Source organism: Alligator mississippiensis, chromosome 9 (genome assembly GCF_030867095.1).
Source record: "Alligator mississippiensis isolate rAllMis1 chromosome 9, rAllMis1, whole genome shotgun sequence".
NCBI lineage: Eukaryota > Metazoa > Chordata > Crocodylia > Alligatoridae > Alligator > Alligator mississippiensis.
Genome location: NC_081832.1, coordinates 79,317,162 through 79,330,121, shown reverse-complemented (window position 1 = coordinate 79,330,121; position 12,960 = coordinate 79,317,162). Strand labels below are relative to the sequence as shown.

Below are 12,960 nucleotides of genomic sequence, written 5' to 3'. Positions count from 1 at the left end.
TGGAGGAAGGCTTCCTGCCCGGGTGGGGGGACCCGCTTCCCAGGGGAAGGGGCTGGAGACGTTTCTGGAAGGCGCGGGGCGGGCGAGGGAGGAGCCTGGCCCAGCGGGGCCGGGCACCCGGGCAGGCCGGGCCGCGGGCCGGGCGGGAGGGCCCCGGGGTCGGGCAGGGCGCGGGGCGGGGGCTGCGGCCTGGGGGCCTGGGCTGCGCGTGCCCACCAGGGGGCGCTGCGACACCGCCGCCGCCCGCGGGGGGCTGCGGGAAGGGGGCGCGCGGCTTGGGCCGGCCCGGCCCAGCCCAGGCAGGGCATGCGGGCCGGGCCGGGCCAGCCCCACCCCACCCCACCCCGGGCAGGAGGAGCCGGCCCAGCCTGCTCAGCCCCGGGCCTGGCAGCTTCCTGCCCGCCGGACAGTGCTGGAGGCAGCCCCGGCCCCCGTGCCCGCACCGCGGCGCAGAGCCCTGGCACCCTCCAGCAGGCCCTGCAGCCAGGGAGCGGGCTGGGGGCAGGCATCGGCCGCCGGAGCCTGGCTTGGGCCTGTCCCCGCCCCTGCCAGCCAGAAGCAGCGGGAAGGGCGGGGGAAGGAGTCCTGCAGCCCTTCCCATGCCAGGCCCCACGGTTCAAGTGCCCCAAGGCGGGGAGACCTGTTCCCCGGCAGAGCCGCCCTCTGCCCAGGCTGCTTGCGGGTAGTGCCGGGGCGGCACAGCTCCCCAGGCCGGGGGATCCCTGCAGCCCGGGGTCCCAGCGCCCAGCCTGCTGATGCGGGGGCCAGAGCTCCCCTGCTGAGGGCACCAACCCCCAGCTAAGCACCCTCCCCTGCAGGACCACAGCACCCTGGGGTCACTGGGCTCTCCAGACCCCCAAGTCCACAGGTCAGCCAGCCCCTGGGCCCCAAACCTGGGACCAGGCCTGCCTCAGCCCATGCAGACTGCGTCCCTGCCCAGGGCCTGCTCCTCTCAGGCACTCACCTGGGGGTTGCTCCTGGCAGCTCCGAGCCTGGGAGGGGGCTCCAGGGCCAGCACCAGCGGGGAGGCAGCAGAGCCCCCTGCCCATTCAAGGACCAGACACCCTGTGCCAGTCAGCTCTGCAGCACGGAGGGGCCCCAACCCCTGCACCCTCTGGCTCTCAGAGGGCCCCAGCCCCTCCCTGCCCCGCCGGGCACAGGGACCAGGCCCCCGTCCCAGAGCCCCGACACCCGCGCTGCAGGGGCCCAGGGCAGGTGAGATCATGGGGGCTGCCCCAGGCACCGGAGGAGCCAGCCCCACACTGGGGCTCTTGCCCACTGCCCTGGATCCGAAGGGGGGACACCCGCCAGGGACCAGTGCTGCAGCTTCAGAGCACTGCCTGGCTTCACTGCAGGCACTGGCCAGGCCATGGTGGGACTGCAGCAGCACCGGGACCCCCCCAAGCACACCATGATCCAGATGTGGCGGGGCAAGGCCGGATGTGGCTGCCCCTGTGCCCACGCTGCCCATGGGCCCTGGCCCTAGATTTGCCCCCATTCATGGCCCAGGGGCGGCCTGGAGAAGAGGCACCAAGGAGCAGAGCAGCCTCCGCAGCCCAGGGGCTGGGGGGCCGCCCAGGCAGCGAGGGCCACGGGCCCCACAGCCATGGCCACAGCCGGCACGGTGCAGCTCAGCCTGGCCCCACCAGGGGGCGCTGGCAGCCCGCCCGGCCCAGCTGTGCTGTGCAGCAGCAGGGCTCAGGCCTGGGCCGCCCCCTCCCTCCGGTCACGGGCAGGAGCCTGCGGTGCCCAGCACGTCTGCATCCGCCCGGCCCAGCCTGAAATGCATGTGTGCATTTGCACGTGCATGCATGTGTGCAAGGGTGTGCACACCTGTGCGCGTGCACCACCAGGCCTGGGCTCAAGCACTGATTCCCCAGCGAGAGCAGGACAAGCTCCAGCCTCAGCTCTGCCCTCTGGCCCCTGCCCCAGGTCCTGCACCCCCCAGCTGATGGAGCATGGGAGGCGGATGCAGAGGTGCTGGGCTGGGGGCTGGAGCAGGGCCCTGCCTCGCTGCCACTCGTGCCCTGTGGGCGCAGGGCTGGGGGACAGGGCAGGGCACAGCAGCCGGCTGTGCCTGAAGCTGTTTGCTCGAGAAAGGACACGATCCTTGTTTGAGAGGGCATGGTCCTGCCACAGCGCTGGTGCCAGGGGAGCCCAGGGCACAACGCACCTTCAGTCTCTGCCTGTTTCCCTCCGGCAGGCCTGAGAAGCCCACCCCGACCCCCACCGCCGCGCGCTGCCCCGGGGGCCAGGCAGGGGATGCAGCCCCGCACCTGAGGAGCTGGGAGCAGACAGGACCGTGGCCTCATTCCCCAGGGGTTGCCCAAGGGAGCCGGCTGCTCCCACACACAGCTCTGCCCCTTCTGGTGTGGGCAGAGGGTCCAGACTTGGGCCTGGCTGGGGCAGGGCGGTGCCCGGGTGGCCGCGTGGGAATGCGGCCTCAGGAAGTGAGCGAGATTTCCTGGGCTGCGCTGTAAATCCCGGCACACAAAAGGGGCCTGTTCGCCCGGACCGCACTTGTCCTGCCAGCAGAGCCGACGGATTAGGGGCGATTGGTTCAGCCCTGACAGCAAGGATCAGGAATGTTCTGCCGTCAAACCGCCGCCAGTTGTCAGGGCCGTGGGGCTCGCCACGGCCGCCCCTGCCCCGCTCCGCTGCAGCCTCCCGCGGCCGCTGCAGCCCCCGGGCCCAGCGCTGCGCCGGCAGGCGGCTCCCACGGCCCGTCCGAGCAGGCAGGGCCGGCTGCTGCGTGACCGAGGGCTGGGACCCTTGGGCTCAGCCCCGCGTGGCCTTGGCTGGGCATAGCTGGGGGCCAACTGGGTCTGGGGCACATCGTCACGTCCCTGGACCGGGGGCTGAGGGTGCCTGGCAGCTCTGCGCCCCAGCAGTGCCTGGTGTGGGGGTGGGCGCTGCTCAGAGCTGCTTGCCCTCGCTCCCGAGGCAGGAGCAGAGCCGTGGGCCCCGAAGGGGGCAGCCAGACCCCCTTGGAGACCTGGGGTGTGCGAGGGGAGTGGCGAGTCCCACCCCGCTGACCGGGGGTCCTTCTTGGGGCAGCAGGGAGGGACCAGGCAGGGATATGGGGTCCTGGCCTGGGAGCAGCACAGGGGAGCCTGCCAGCACGGACCCCAGCTGCACCCGCAGCCCCTTCCCTTCCCTTCCCTTCCCTTCCCTTCCCTTCCCTTCCCTTCCCTTCCCACCACTGAGGATGGAGGACGGGCTGCAGCCTCTGGGTTCTCCACTGCACCAGTTCCCCCCTCGTTTCCTGCTCCAGCAGGCTAATTAGGGCGGCACCTAAATGAGGAGGGACAGAGGCAGGTGCCCTTCGCCAGCCTATCCGTGCAGAGTGGGGAGGCCCCAGTCCACCAGCCCCAGGCACCGCACCCGGCCTCCAGGCCCACAGCAAGGCCCCAGCCCTCCTGCGGACCCAGGGCATGGGCAGTTCCTTCCAGGACAAGGCCCCTGTGCTGGCGGCGTGGTACGGGGCACTCCCACGCCAGTGTGTGGCCCTCGGCTGCTCCCCACAAGTGGGCACTGCCAAAGCCCCAGCCTCAAGGCCGCGGCATGCCCAGGGATGAGAGCGCTTACCACGTGGGGCCTTGCTAGCGAGTCTCTCCCCACTGTGCTTTGGCTCAGGGACCCTGCTACCGCCAGGCCTGAGCGCAGAGGCCCCGGCCCTGGCTGGCTGCAGCCTGTGCCCAGGGCTGTGGCGTGGCGGGGCTGCCAGGCACCGCACACAATCCCCCCTTGTCTCCTCCACCTGGCTGCGCCGCTTGAAGCATTCATGAGCGCACCTCCTCCTTGCCCGCGCCGGCCATTGGCCGCGGCACCTCCCGGGGGCCCAGCAGGCCAGGAAAACAGGAACGAGGGAGGAGGGAGAGAGGCAGAGGGAGAGAGGGACCAGGGAGCCGGGCGCCGAGGCCGCGTGCTTCCGAAACCACATCCTTCCCCGGCCCTAGCAGCTCCACACTGGCCTCACCGGGGCCCTCCCCCTGCCCGCCGGGCCTGGCGGGCACCCAGAGGGGCTGGGGGGGGGGGGGGCCCTGGGTGGTGAGGCGCAACCCCCAAGGGGTAACAGAGCCCCACCCCGAGGTGCCATGTCCCCCCTTCTGCTCTCACTCCCTGGACAGGATCTGGTGGAGCAGAAGGGGGGCTGAGACCCTCAGCAAACGCCCCCCGCCCTCTCGCGGGGGCAGGATGGGAGGGGCCATGCTCCCCCCTCCTGCGGGCTGAATGCCCCCATTCACGGGCTGTGATGAATGCATTGGTTCTGGCACATTAGCAGACAGCTGGGTTTCTTCTCCGTGGCACGGAGGCTGCGGGACAGGCAGGTTTCACACCTGCTGGTGGTCTGTCTGCCTTCCCGGGCAGGGGAGGGGGCTGGGCAGGGGCTGTGGGAGCCGGCCCGGGCTCTGCCTGCAGGGAGCTGCCCTGCCTCTGCAGCACCCCACCCAGCCAGGCCATGCGAAAGGGCAGCTCAGCTCTGCTCGGCCTGGCCCCGTGCGCCTGGAGCACGGGGGTGCTTGCAAGCAGCTGCACGAGGCAGGCGCCCCGAATGCAGGCGCGTGAGCCCCCGCGGGACATGCCAGGCAGGTGGCGGAGCTGGGTAGGACCCTGCAGCCAGTGGGGCCAGGAGACACCCAGGCCCTGAGCTGCACCAGACTCCGAGCTGGGAGCCCTGTGTGGGCCTGTTGCGCTTTGGCAGGCCCCTGTCACTGGCGGAGGCTGTGGTGGAAGCGCTTTGTGTCGTCTCAGGGCAAAGGCTGGGGCTGACCTGGTGCCGTCTGCTCCAGCTCCATCACTATGCAGGGCTCGTGCCCCACCAAGCGCTGTGCCACTTGCAGCAGCGGCTGCTGGAGCCAGGGCTGGGGGCTGTGCCAGGCTGGTTCAGGCACGAGCCCTCAGGCTGCTGTGGGCCACTGGAGCCCCGTGCAGGTCGTCTGGGGTGGGGGGACCAGCTGCAGCTGCCTGCGTGGCAGGTCTTCCCCAGGGCTGGGATAGGAGACAGCCGGGAGCATGCTGGAGCTCCCTGACCTGCCTGCTCCTGCCAGGGGCCCGGGCAGCAGGCAAGGGGGTTGCCCACCCCCCTACCTTCCCTCCCTCAGCTGCAGCTGGGGCACGAGGAGGAAACCGGATCCTGGGGCTAAGGCCCCCGCGAAACCCAACCCCTGCCTGGTCCAGAGCTGAGCTCCGCTCGCTGCGGAGAAACCCTAAACCCTGCTGAGCCCTGTGCGCGGGGGCGAGGGACAGCTGCAACCCCCCCGCCGTGCCCACACTCCCTTCATGGCTGGCGGGAGCGGGGGCTGAGCCTGCCCGGCTCCAGGAGTGAGAGCAAGGGTCCGGGCAGGCACGGGCCCCTTCCCCTCCCCCCGGCCCGGCCTGGCCCTGGCAGTGGAGAAGCAGCCCCAGGCCCCTGGGCTGGGGGCTGCGCCCGGCAGGTGGGCAGGGAGAGCAGGGGGAGGGGAGCAGAGGCTCGTTCCCAGCCCTGGCCATGGCAGTTGCCAGATCGGTTTCAGGGCGACGCGGGCAGCGGCGTTCACGGTGGCTTAGCGGGGCAGCGGCTAATGCACAACAGCTGCATAGCTCTTTGTGCATGGGCCAGCCCTGCCCCCGCGCCAAGGAGGGGGCACAGGTGCACACGCAGCCGACACGCCTGGGCACCACATGCACATGCCTGGGTGCAGCCCCTGTCCCGAGCAGGGAGCGAGTGCCAGGACTGGGCAGCACTACACGCATGCAGCAGCCCTGGAGCCCAGCCCTTGCAGGGGCAGTGGGGGAGCGGGGGCAGCCCCACAGCAGGAAGGGGCAGCACATGGGGAGGGGGGAAACCAGGCTACAAGGCCCTTGAGGAGAAACCTTCATGCTGCCCCTTTGAGAGGGGCCTTGGGGTCAGGCCGTCCGGTGGCTGTGGCCCCAAAACCGCCAGCACGAGGGTCTTACTCCAAAAAATAATTTATCGAGGCTGCCGGACGCGCACAGATATAAATATCCTCTGGGACACAAAGAGGGGGCCTGGGCCCACCAGTGAGAGGAGAGGCACTGTAGAGTCCGTGGAGCGGGCAGGCAGCCCGCAGGGCCCGCATGCAGCTCCCCGGTGCCTGGCACTGCCCCACATGGACCCGCTCCCTCTGCTGTGCCCATGGGGACAGCCCAGGCAGGAAGCAGGGGCATCACGGGGCAGCCACGGAGAAGTCCTGTCCCTGGGGCAGCTGCTTGCAGTCCTCCTGGGAGCGCACCGGGCCCCAGCGCTGGGTGGCACCAACCACTGGGCCCTGGTGCTATCAGCAGCTCTGCCAGGTGCCTGCAGGGCCTCATGTCCGGGCACCGGGGTAGGTGAAGAGGCAGGGCGCCAGGGGCAGGGGATCGTGGGTGAAGACAGAGTCGTCAGAGGAGCAGGTGCTGGTGGTGTCCTCACAGGAGGGCGAGTACTGCTCGAAGGGCATGGACAGGTCCAGGTACTGCGGGAGAGACGGGCATAAATGCCCGGGTAGAGCTGCAGCCCCATTGCCCCCATCCCAGGGGCCGAGCTGGGACCATGTGCACTCGCCCGTGGCCAAGCAGGGTCCAGCCTGTGCCCCCGGGAAGCCGCCTGCACCTCCCGGCCCTACCTCCTCGGAGACAGCGGCCAAGATCTTGTCCAGCGCCTCCACCAGCTGCTTGAAGGTGGGGCGCTGCGAGGGCGCGGCATGCCAGCACTCCCGCATCAGCATGTACCTGCAGGGGGGAGCCATCAGCCTGCGGGTCCCACACCCCCGCTCCCGGCTGCAGGGGCACCCCCAGCCCCGGAGGTACTCACAGCTCGTGGGTGCAGTTGGCCGGCTTGTCCATGCGGTGCCCTTCGCGCAGGAGCTTGAAGAGCTCCTCCACGGGGATGCCGGGGTAGGGTGACCCGCCCAGCGTGAAGATCTCCCACATCAGGATGCCAAATGACCACCTGCAATGCCACCCGACGTCAGGGCTGGGGGAGGCCATGGCCGTGGCCCAGGTGCACCCCCCGGGTGCTTGCAGGGACTCTGTCTCTGAGGGCCATGCCTGACTGTCCATCCCGCAGCCTCCGAACCCACCCGCCTGGACAGGCACCCACCGCCTTTGGCCCCTACGGCCAGGGCAGTCCTGAGCACGCTGCCAGGCCTCGCCCGGCCCCATTGCTGCCCGCACCACAGCACTCACACGTCGCTCTGGTGCGTATACACGCGGTCAAACAGGGCCTCTGGCGCCATCCACTTCACTGGCAGGCGGCCCTACAGGGACAGGCAGACCTCAGCCCCGTGTGCCAGCGCTGCCTGCTCCCAGACCCCTCCCTGGCCCCCACGCTCACGTTGCTCGTCTTCTTGTAGTAGTCGATGTCGTGGACGTCGCGGGCCAGTCCAAAGTCAGCGATCTTCATCACGTTCTCCTCTGTCACCAGCACGTTGCGGGCGGCCAGGTCTCGGTGGATGCACTGCAGTGAGATGGGTCCTCAGAGCGGGGGGCACCAGAGCAGCACCTCTCCCTACCCCTACCCCTACCCCTGCACGGGACCAAAAGCCTCCCGCAAAGGGACAGGCCATAGCCCTGGCATCACGAGGGGCCTGGAGCCAGGCCTGGCAGCCCCCTGGTGCAGTGGGGAGCACCCAGGTGCTGTTCCCTGCCTCGTTGGGCAGCATGAGCATGGCGCCGGGCCCCACCCCACAGACCCACTGCCACCCCCGAGCCAGACCGGGCCTCACCCGCTTGGACTCCAGGTACTCCATGCCGCGGGCCACCTGGTAGACGCAGGACACGAGGTCCTTGAAGGAGAGCTGCTCGTCGGGGAGGCGGGCGGCATTGAAGGCGTAGTCGGGTGTGGGTGGGCGCCGGGCGCGCAGGAACTCCCGCAGGTTCCCCTTGGCGGCGAACTCCACGATGACATACAGTGGCCCTGTGCGGTGCGGGGGCACCCGTCAGTGCCGTGGCCAGACTGACTGCACAGCCCTGCCCCTCCCCACCCCATAGCGCTGAGAGCAGTTGCCTGTAGTGCTCTCCAGCCCCTGCACAGCAGTGCCCACACCAGGGGTGCGGCCCCCCAGCATGGCCGTGCCCCCAAGCCCCTCACCGTCCTGCGTGCAGACCCCCAGCAGGTTGATGATGTTCTTGTGCTTGTCCATCAGCTTCATCATCTCCATCTCTGAGATCAGGTCGGCCAAGTCCTTGTCCGTGGCGCTGTCTGGGGAGGTGTGAGAAGAGGGTCCCTGGGCTGGGGGCCTGGGCACAGCCTGAGCTCCCCATGTGCATGCACACACATACACACATGCACACGCATGTGCACACACAGGCACGCACCCCACAGGGCACCAGTACCTTTGAGCATCTTGACGGCCACTGTGACTGCTCTCTCGGGCTGGTCACGGTCGATGCCATAGGCCTCTGCCCGCACCACCTGCCCGAAGCAGCCTTCCCCCAGGGGCTTGCTGAGTGCCAGCCTGTGGGACAGAGCATGGGACTGAGCCCTGGACACAGCCCCAGACAGGGCACCCCTTTCCCCCACCCCGCGGCCCCCCATACTTGTCACGGGGGAACTCCCACATGGAGTCCAGGGGCAGCTCGAGCTCCAGGACGCCGGCCAGCATCGGGGTGCAGCTGGACGACAGGCGGGTGACGCGCATCAAGGACGTGCTGGACTTCCCCGAGGAGCTCGAGTCCAGCGAGAACTGCGGGGCAACCGTGGAGCCCATTACTGCCGGGCCTGGGGCGGGTGCAGGCCGGGGAGCCGGCAGGGCCCTGCCCTGCAGCCGGGCACTCACGCCCACCAGGTCCAGCCCTCCCCATGCCCACAGGGTGCCTGCACGCACCTGCCTCATGAGCGGGAACTTGGAGAGCTTGTGGACGGGCACGGGCTCCAGGGGCTGCTTGCTCGGCCGCGTCTGCATCCGGCACAGGACCATGATGACGGCCGCCATGACGACGGCCAGGGAGCCCGACGTGTAGATGATGATGTCGGTGTACTTGACCTCCGGGGCCTCCACCTCCCAGGCCCACTCCTCGTCTGGGCACAGCAAGCCTGCCGTCAGCCTGGGCTCCTGGGCCATGGCCGCGGCCTCCCTCCCCCAGCCCAGGCCGGCCCGTACCTGGGAGCACGGTGAGCCAGGCCGACTGGTGGGACAGGCCGATGGAGTTCCCAGCCAGGCAGGTGTACTCGCCAGCGTCCTCCATGGAGACGTTGCGCAGATACAGCACCTCAATCCCCGAGCTGTTGATGTCGGCAGTCTGGGGGGCAGCAGCGCCAGGGTCATCCCCCTCCAGAACAGGCCCCGGGTCCAGGGAAGTCTCCCCGGCCCCCAGCCCCCACCCCTCTCGCCTTGCTCAGAGGCAGGACGCAGCCCTGATTCTCCCAGGACCCCCAGCTCCACCTGTTCCCTGGTGCCCGGCTGCCTCCCACTGCTCCCCAGAGCCCTGCGTCATGTGGGCTCAGCTCCTCAGGGCACCACGGGGTCTGCCCAGCAGCAATCAGGCCTGGCCGGGTCCACATGATGCCCCCGCGCCCTCTCCTCTGGTACCTTGAGCACTTGGACGTAGGGGATGCCGTCGGGGCCGTAGCTGCTGCCGTTCAGCTTGATGTGCTTGAGCCACTGGATGTGGGGCTGGGCGTCGCTGTACACCTTGCAGAAGAACTCCACGTCGCTGCCTGCCTGGGCCGTGGTGTTGGCCGGCAGCCCGGCCTGCAGGATGGGCCTGTGCGGGGACCGCTCTGCCGGAAGTGGGGTGCGTCAGCCAACGGGGCTGCACCCGGCTGGGCCCTGCCCTCCTCTGGCACCTCGCCCATGGACCGGGGGCACCATGGCCTGGGAAACCTCTGCCCCACAGAACCAGAGGCCCCCAGTCAGCCCACCCATCTGTCCCTCCCCACGGGGCTGTGGATCCTCGGGCCCCCCCTGCCTGCCCGGTCCATCCCCGCCCGCCGGCCCGGCCCTGATAAGGAGCAGTGGGGGGGGGGGGGGTGCTGGTATGCTGGCTCCTTGCTTTGGACTTTACAACCCCGACGCTCCCAGAGGCCCTTTGAAGTTTGCAGAGGGATCAATGACCTCTTATCTCCCAGCTCCCAAGGGCAACAGCAAGGCCCTGATGCAGCGCCAGGAGCTGCACGGGAGGGGCCCAACTCAGGCAGCCCACGTAGGAGCAGAGCCTTCCCTGGGGGTCTGCGCCAGCTGAGAGGCCCCTTCCTTGCAGGCTTCCTGCTGGGGGAGGACCCCAGGATCAGCCCCCCGTGCTGCCGGCCAGCGGGCTCACCCAGCACGTCCAGCAGGTAGCTGTAGCGGATCCTGCCAAACTTGTTCTCCACCAGGCAGGTGTAGTTGCCGCGGTCGGAGGGCACCACGCTCTCCATGACCAGGCTCCAGTGCTGGTGCCGCAGCTGGGGGAGAGGACGGGACAGAGCACGGTGAGGGGCAGCTGGCACCTGGGCAGAGCTCTCTGCAGGGCACCCAGCTCCTGGCTGGTGCCTGGCCCGGCAGGGGGGTCGCTACCAGAGGACCTCTGCCACAGGCCCCTGGAGAAGGCAGGGGGCAGCCCCGCTCCCTCACCCGGATGCCGCCGATGCGATGCTCTCCCCGAAACTCATGCCCATTCTTCAGCCAGTGGATGCTGGGGCTGGGGCTCCCTGATGCCGGGCAGCGAAACTTGACGGTGTTGCCCGCGGGCACCGCGTACAGCTTCTTGTCCATGCGGTGGGGGTGCGTCCAGTAGGGCGCTGAGGATGACATGGGTGGCCGTGCCCATTAGCCATGGGGCCGGGACAGCTATGGAGCACGGGAACAGGGTGTGTGTGGGCGGGGGCGGCCAGCTCGCAGTGGGCTCTGCCAAGGCACACGGGTGCTTGGGGCTGCAACGCAGGGCAGGTGCAGGCACAGCTTGCAGGGAGGGGCACAGTGCATGCTCAGCTCTCCCAGGCCAGGGCCTGATCCAGCCGGCCGGCTCAGGGCAGCCACAGTGGAGTGCAAAGGGCCTGGGGGACCGTGTGGTGCTGCCAGGCTGCAGGCAATGGGGACTCCCTGCTCCACAGGGCCTGGGGCAGCCTGGCCACAGCACTGACCTCTGCGGAAGTGCAGGAGCTCCTCGCGCGAATCCCCCTGGGAGATATCCCCGTCCCCATCCTCATCGTCATCGCCTGACGCCAGGGAGTCTGGAACGAAGTGCCGCAGGGTGTCATGCTGCCGCCCGGCACGGGCAGTTTCCCAGCCCTTGCCAGCAGTGGGCACCGTGGAGCAGGGGCAGGAGGGATGGCGCTGCGGACCCCCTGCCCGGCGCCCGGCCCACGCAGCCCCCTGGTCCTCGCCGCCGGCCTCCAGCCGGAGCCGGAGCCGGACGCCCCGGGGCCCGGGCCACGCTGCCCAGCGCGGGGCAGCCAGCCCGGTGCCCGCAGCAGCTTCGCCTGCCCCAGAGCCTCTCCCCTGCGCTCTGCCTCGCGCCCCGGCGCGGCTGGGCCCGTGCCCGGAGCCTGTGCCCGTGGCTCCGCCAGCGGCCCCTCCCGCCCGGCCCGATCCCGCCACCTTCCCGCCCCCTCGAGCCCCTCGGTCCGGCCGGGGGAGTGGCGGGGGCACCGGCAGCCCGCAGCCTCCCCGGGCAGGGCAGGGCAGGGCAGGGCAGAGAGGGCTCCTCCGGTGCCCCCCGACCCAGGCTGTCTTCGCGGGGCCGCCCTGGCAGCAGCCAGGTCTCCCAGGCACCGGCCGCGCGGACCGCGCCACCCGCCGCCCGTGCGCCCCGCGGGCTGCCGCGCTCGGAGGGAGCGCGGAGCCCAGGCGCCCGTCCGCGCCCCGCACACGCGCCCCGCGCCCACCTGGCTCCGCGGGCGGGTCCTCGGGCCCGGCCCCGGCCGCCCGAGCCCCGGCTGCCAGCGCGGCCAGGAGCCCCAGCAGGGCGCACACGCCGGGCTGCATCGTCCCGCGCCCGCGCCCCGCACCGCACCGCCCCGCACCGCGCGGCCAGAGGCAGCCGGTCCCCGCCCCGGCCCGCCCCGGCCGCACGGCCCGCCCCGTCCCGCCCCGCGGGGGCTCCGGCGGGCAGCTGCCGGCAGGGAAGGGTTAATGTTTAACCGGGTGACGAAGGGCTGCGGGGCCGCCCCGAGCCCGGGCAAAGTCCGGCCCGCGCCTCCCTCCCCCCGCGAGGCTGAAGTCGGACGCTCATTCCCGCGGGCTATTACTTTACATACGAAGTAGTGCGTCTGCACGGCGAGCGACGCGCGCTCTCGCTGTAATTCATTAACACCAGGCTTTTATCGGGTCTAGATTAGCGCTGCCAAAGCAGCCGGGAATAAGGAGCGGGGACTAGGCAACCAACTTCACTCGTCCCTCCCCGGCCGGGCTCTCGCTGCTCCGGGCCAGCCCGACCCGAGCCCGCTTCCCCCGCAGGGCCCGGGCAGGTCACCCTGCCCCCGCCCCGGCCGGCAGAGGGGAGCGGGCGGCGGGGCCAGTTAAGCTTTGACCCCGCAGCCGGGGCTGGGGGCGCGGGCGGCCGCTGCCGTGGGGGCACCCGGGCCTGGCCCTGCCTCTGCCCCCGGTAGACAGCGGGCCCCGGGCTGCGGCCGGGGGACCCTCCCCGCGGAGCAGCCAGAGTCCACGGGCACAGCCCGGGCAGGTCTGGGGCAGCGGGCACGGCCCCATCCTGGCTGTGGAGGGCTGGCGGGGCCCGGCGGCTCACTGCAGACTGCAATGCCGCAGGGGCTGGCACGACTCGGCTCGGCTCGGGCGGGCCAGACCCCAGTGCCCCACGGCCCCGACCTGGGGGCTCTGCAGGCCCTCCGCCCCGACCCACAGCCGCTTGCTGTCTGCAGAGGGGCAGCCGGGGCCATGAAGCCCCCTCCTGCCCAGGCAGGAGGAGACCCCTTCACTGCGGGTGCCCGTAGGCCGGGAGGGCAGCTGCCCGGGCCAGGGGCTGCATTGCCGCTGCCTAGGCCAGCTGCAGGCTCCGAGTGGCAGCCTCATGCAGCGGTGCTGGCCCCGGCAGCGG

General features: G+C 70.7%; 1 protein-coding gene across 1 annotated transcript; it reads right to left on the bottom strand.

The window, feature by feature from the left end:
* Positions 1 to 5,936: 5,936 nt before the first annotated feature.
* FGFR4 (fibroblast growth factor receptor 4) lies at positions 5,937 to 11,933 on the bottom strand. Its single transcript, XM_059712990.1, has 16 exons — positions 11,792 to 11,933; positions 11,048 to 11,137; positions 10,539 to 10,705; positions 10,246 to 10,369; positions 9,516 to 9,706; positions 9,087 to 9,225; positions 8,811 to 9,004; positions 8,524 to 8,669; positions 8,320 to 8,441; positions 8,075 to 8,185; positions 7,710 to 7,900; positions 7,319 to 7,441; positions 7,171 to 7,241; positions 6,797 to 6,934; positions 6,609 to 6,714; positions 5,937 to 6,458 (listed from the first exon to the last, which is right to left on the bottom strand). Exons 1-16 carry the CDS (start codon positions 11,889 to 11,891, stop codon positions 6,312 to 6,314), a joined length of 2,160 nt encoding a protein of 719 aa, XP_059568973.1. The 5' UTR covers positions 11,892 to 11,933; the 3' UTR covers positions 5,937 to 6,311.
* Positions 11,934 to 12,960: the final 1,027 nt, after the last annotated feature.

Coding starts and splice junctions, on each gene's coding strand:
- FGFR4 (XM_059712990.1), bottom strand. CDS start 11,891: ATGCAGCCCGGCGTGTGCGCCCTGCTGGGGCTCCTGGCCGCGCTGGCA. Junction 9,707..10,245: donor CTACCTGCTGGACGTGCTGG/GTGAGCCCGCTG, acceptor CACTTCCGGCAG/AGCGGTCCCCGCACAGGCCC. Junction 8,670..8,810: donor AGTTCCCGCTCATGAGGCAG/GTGCGTGCAGGC, acceptor GTTGCCCCGCAG/TTCTCGCTGGACTCGAGCTC.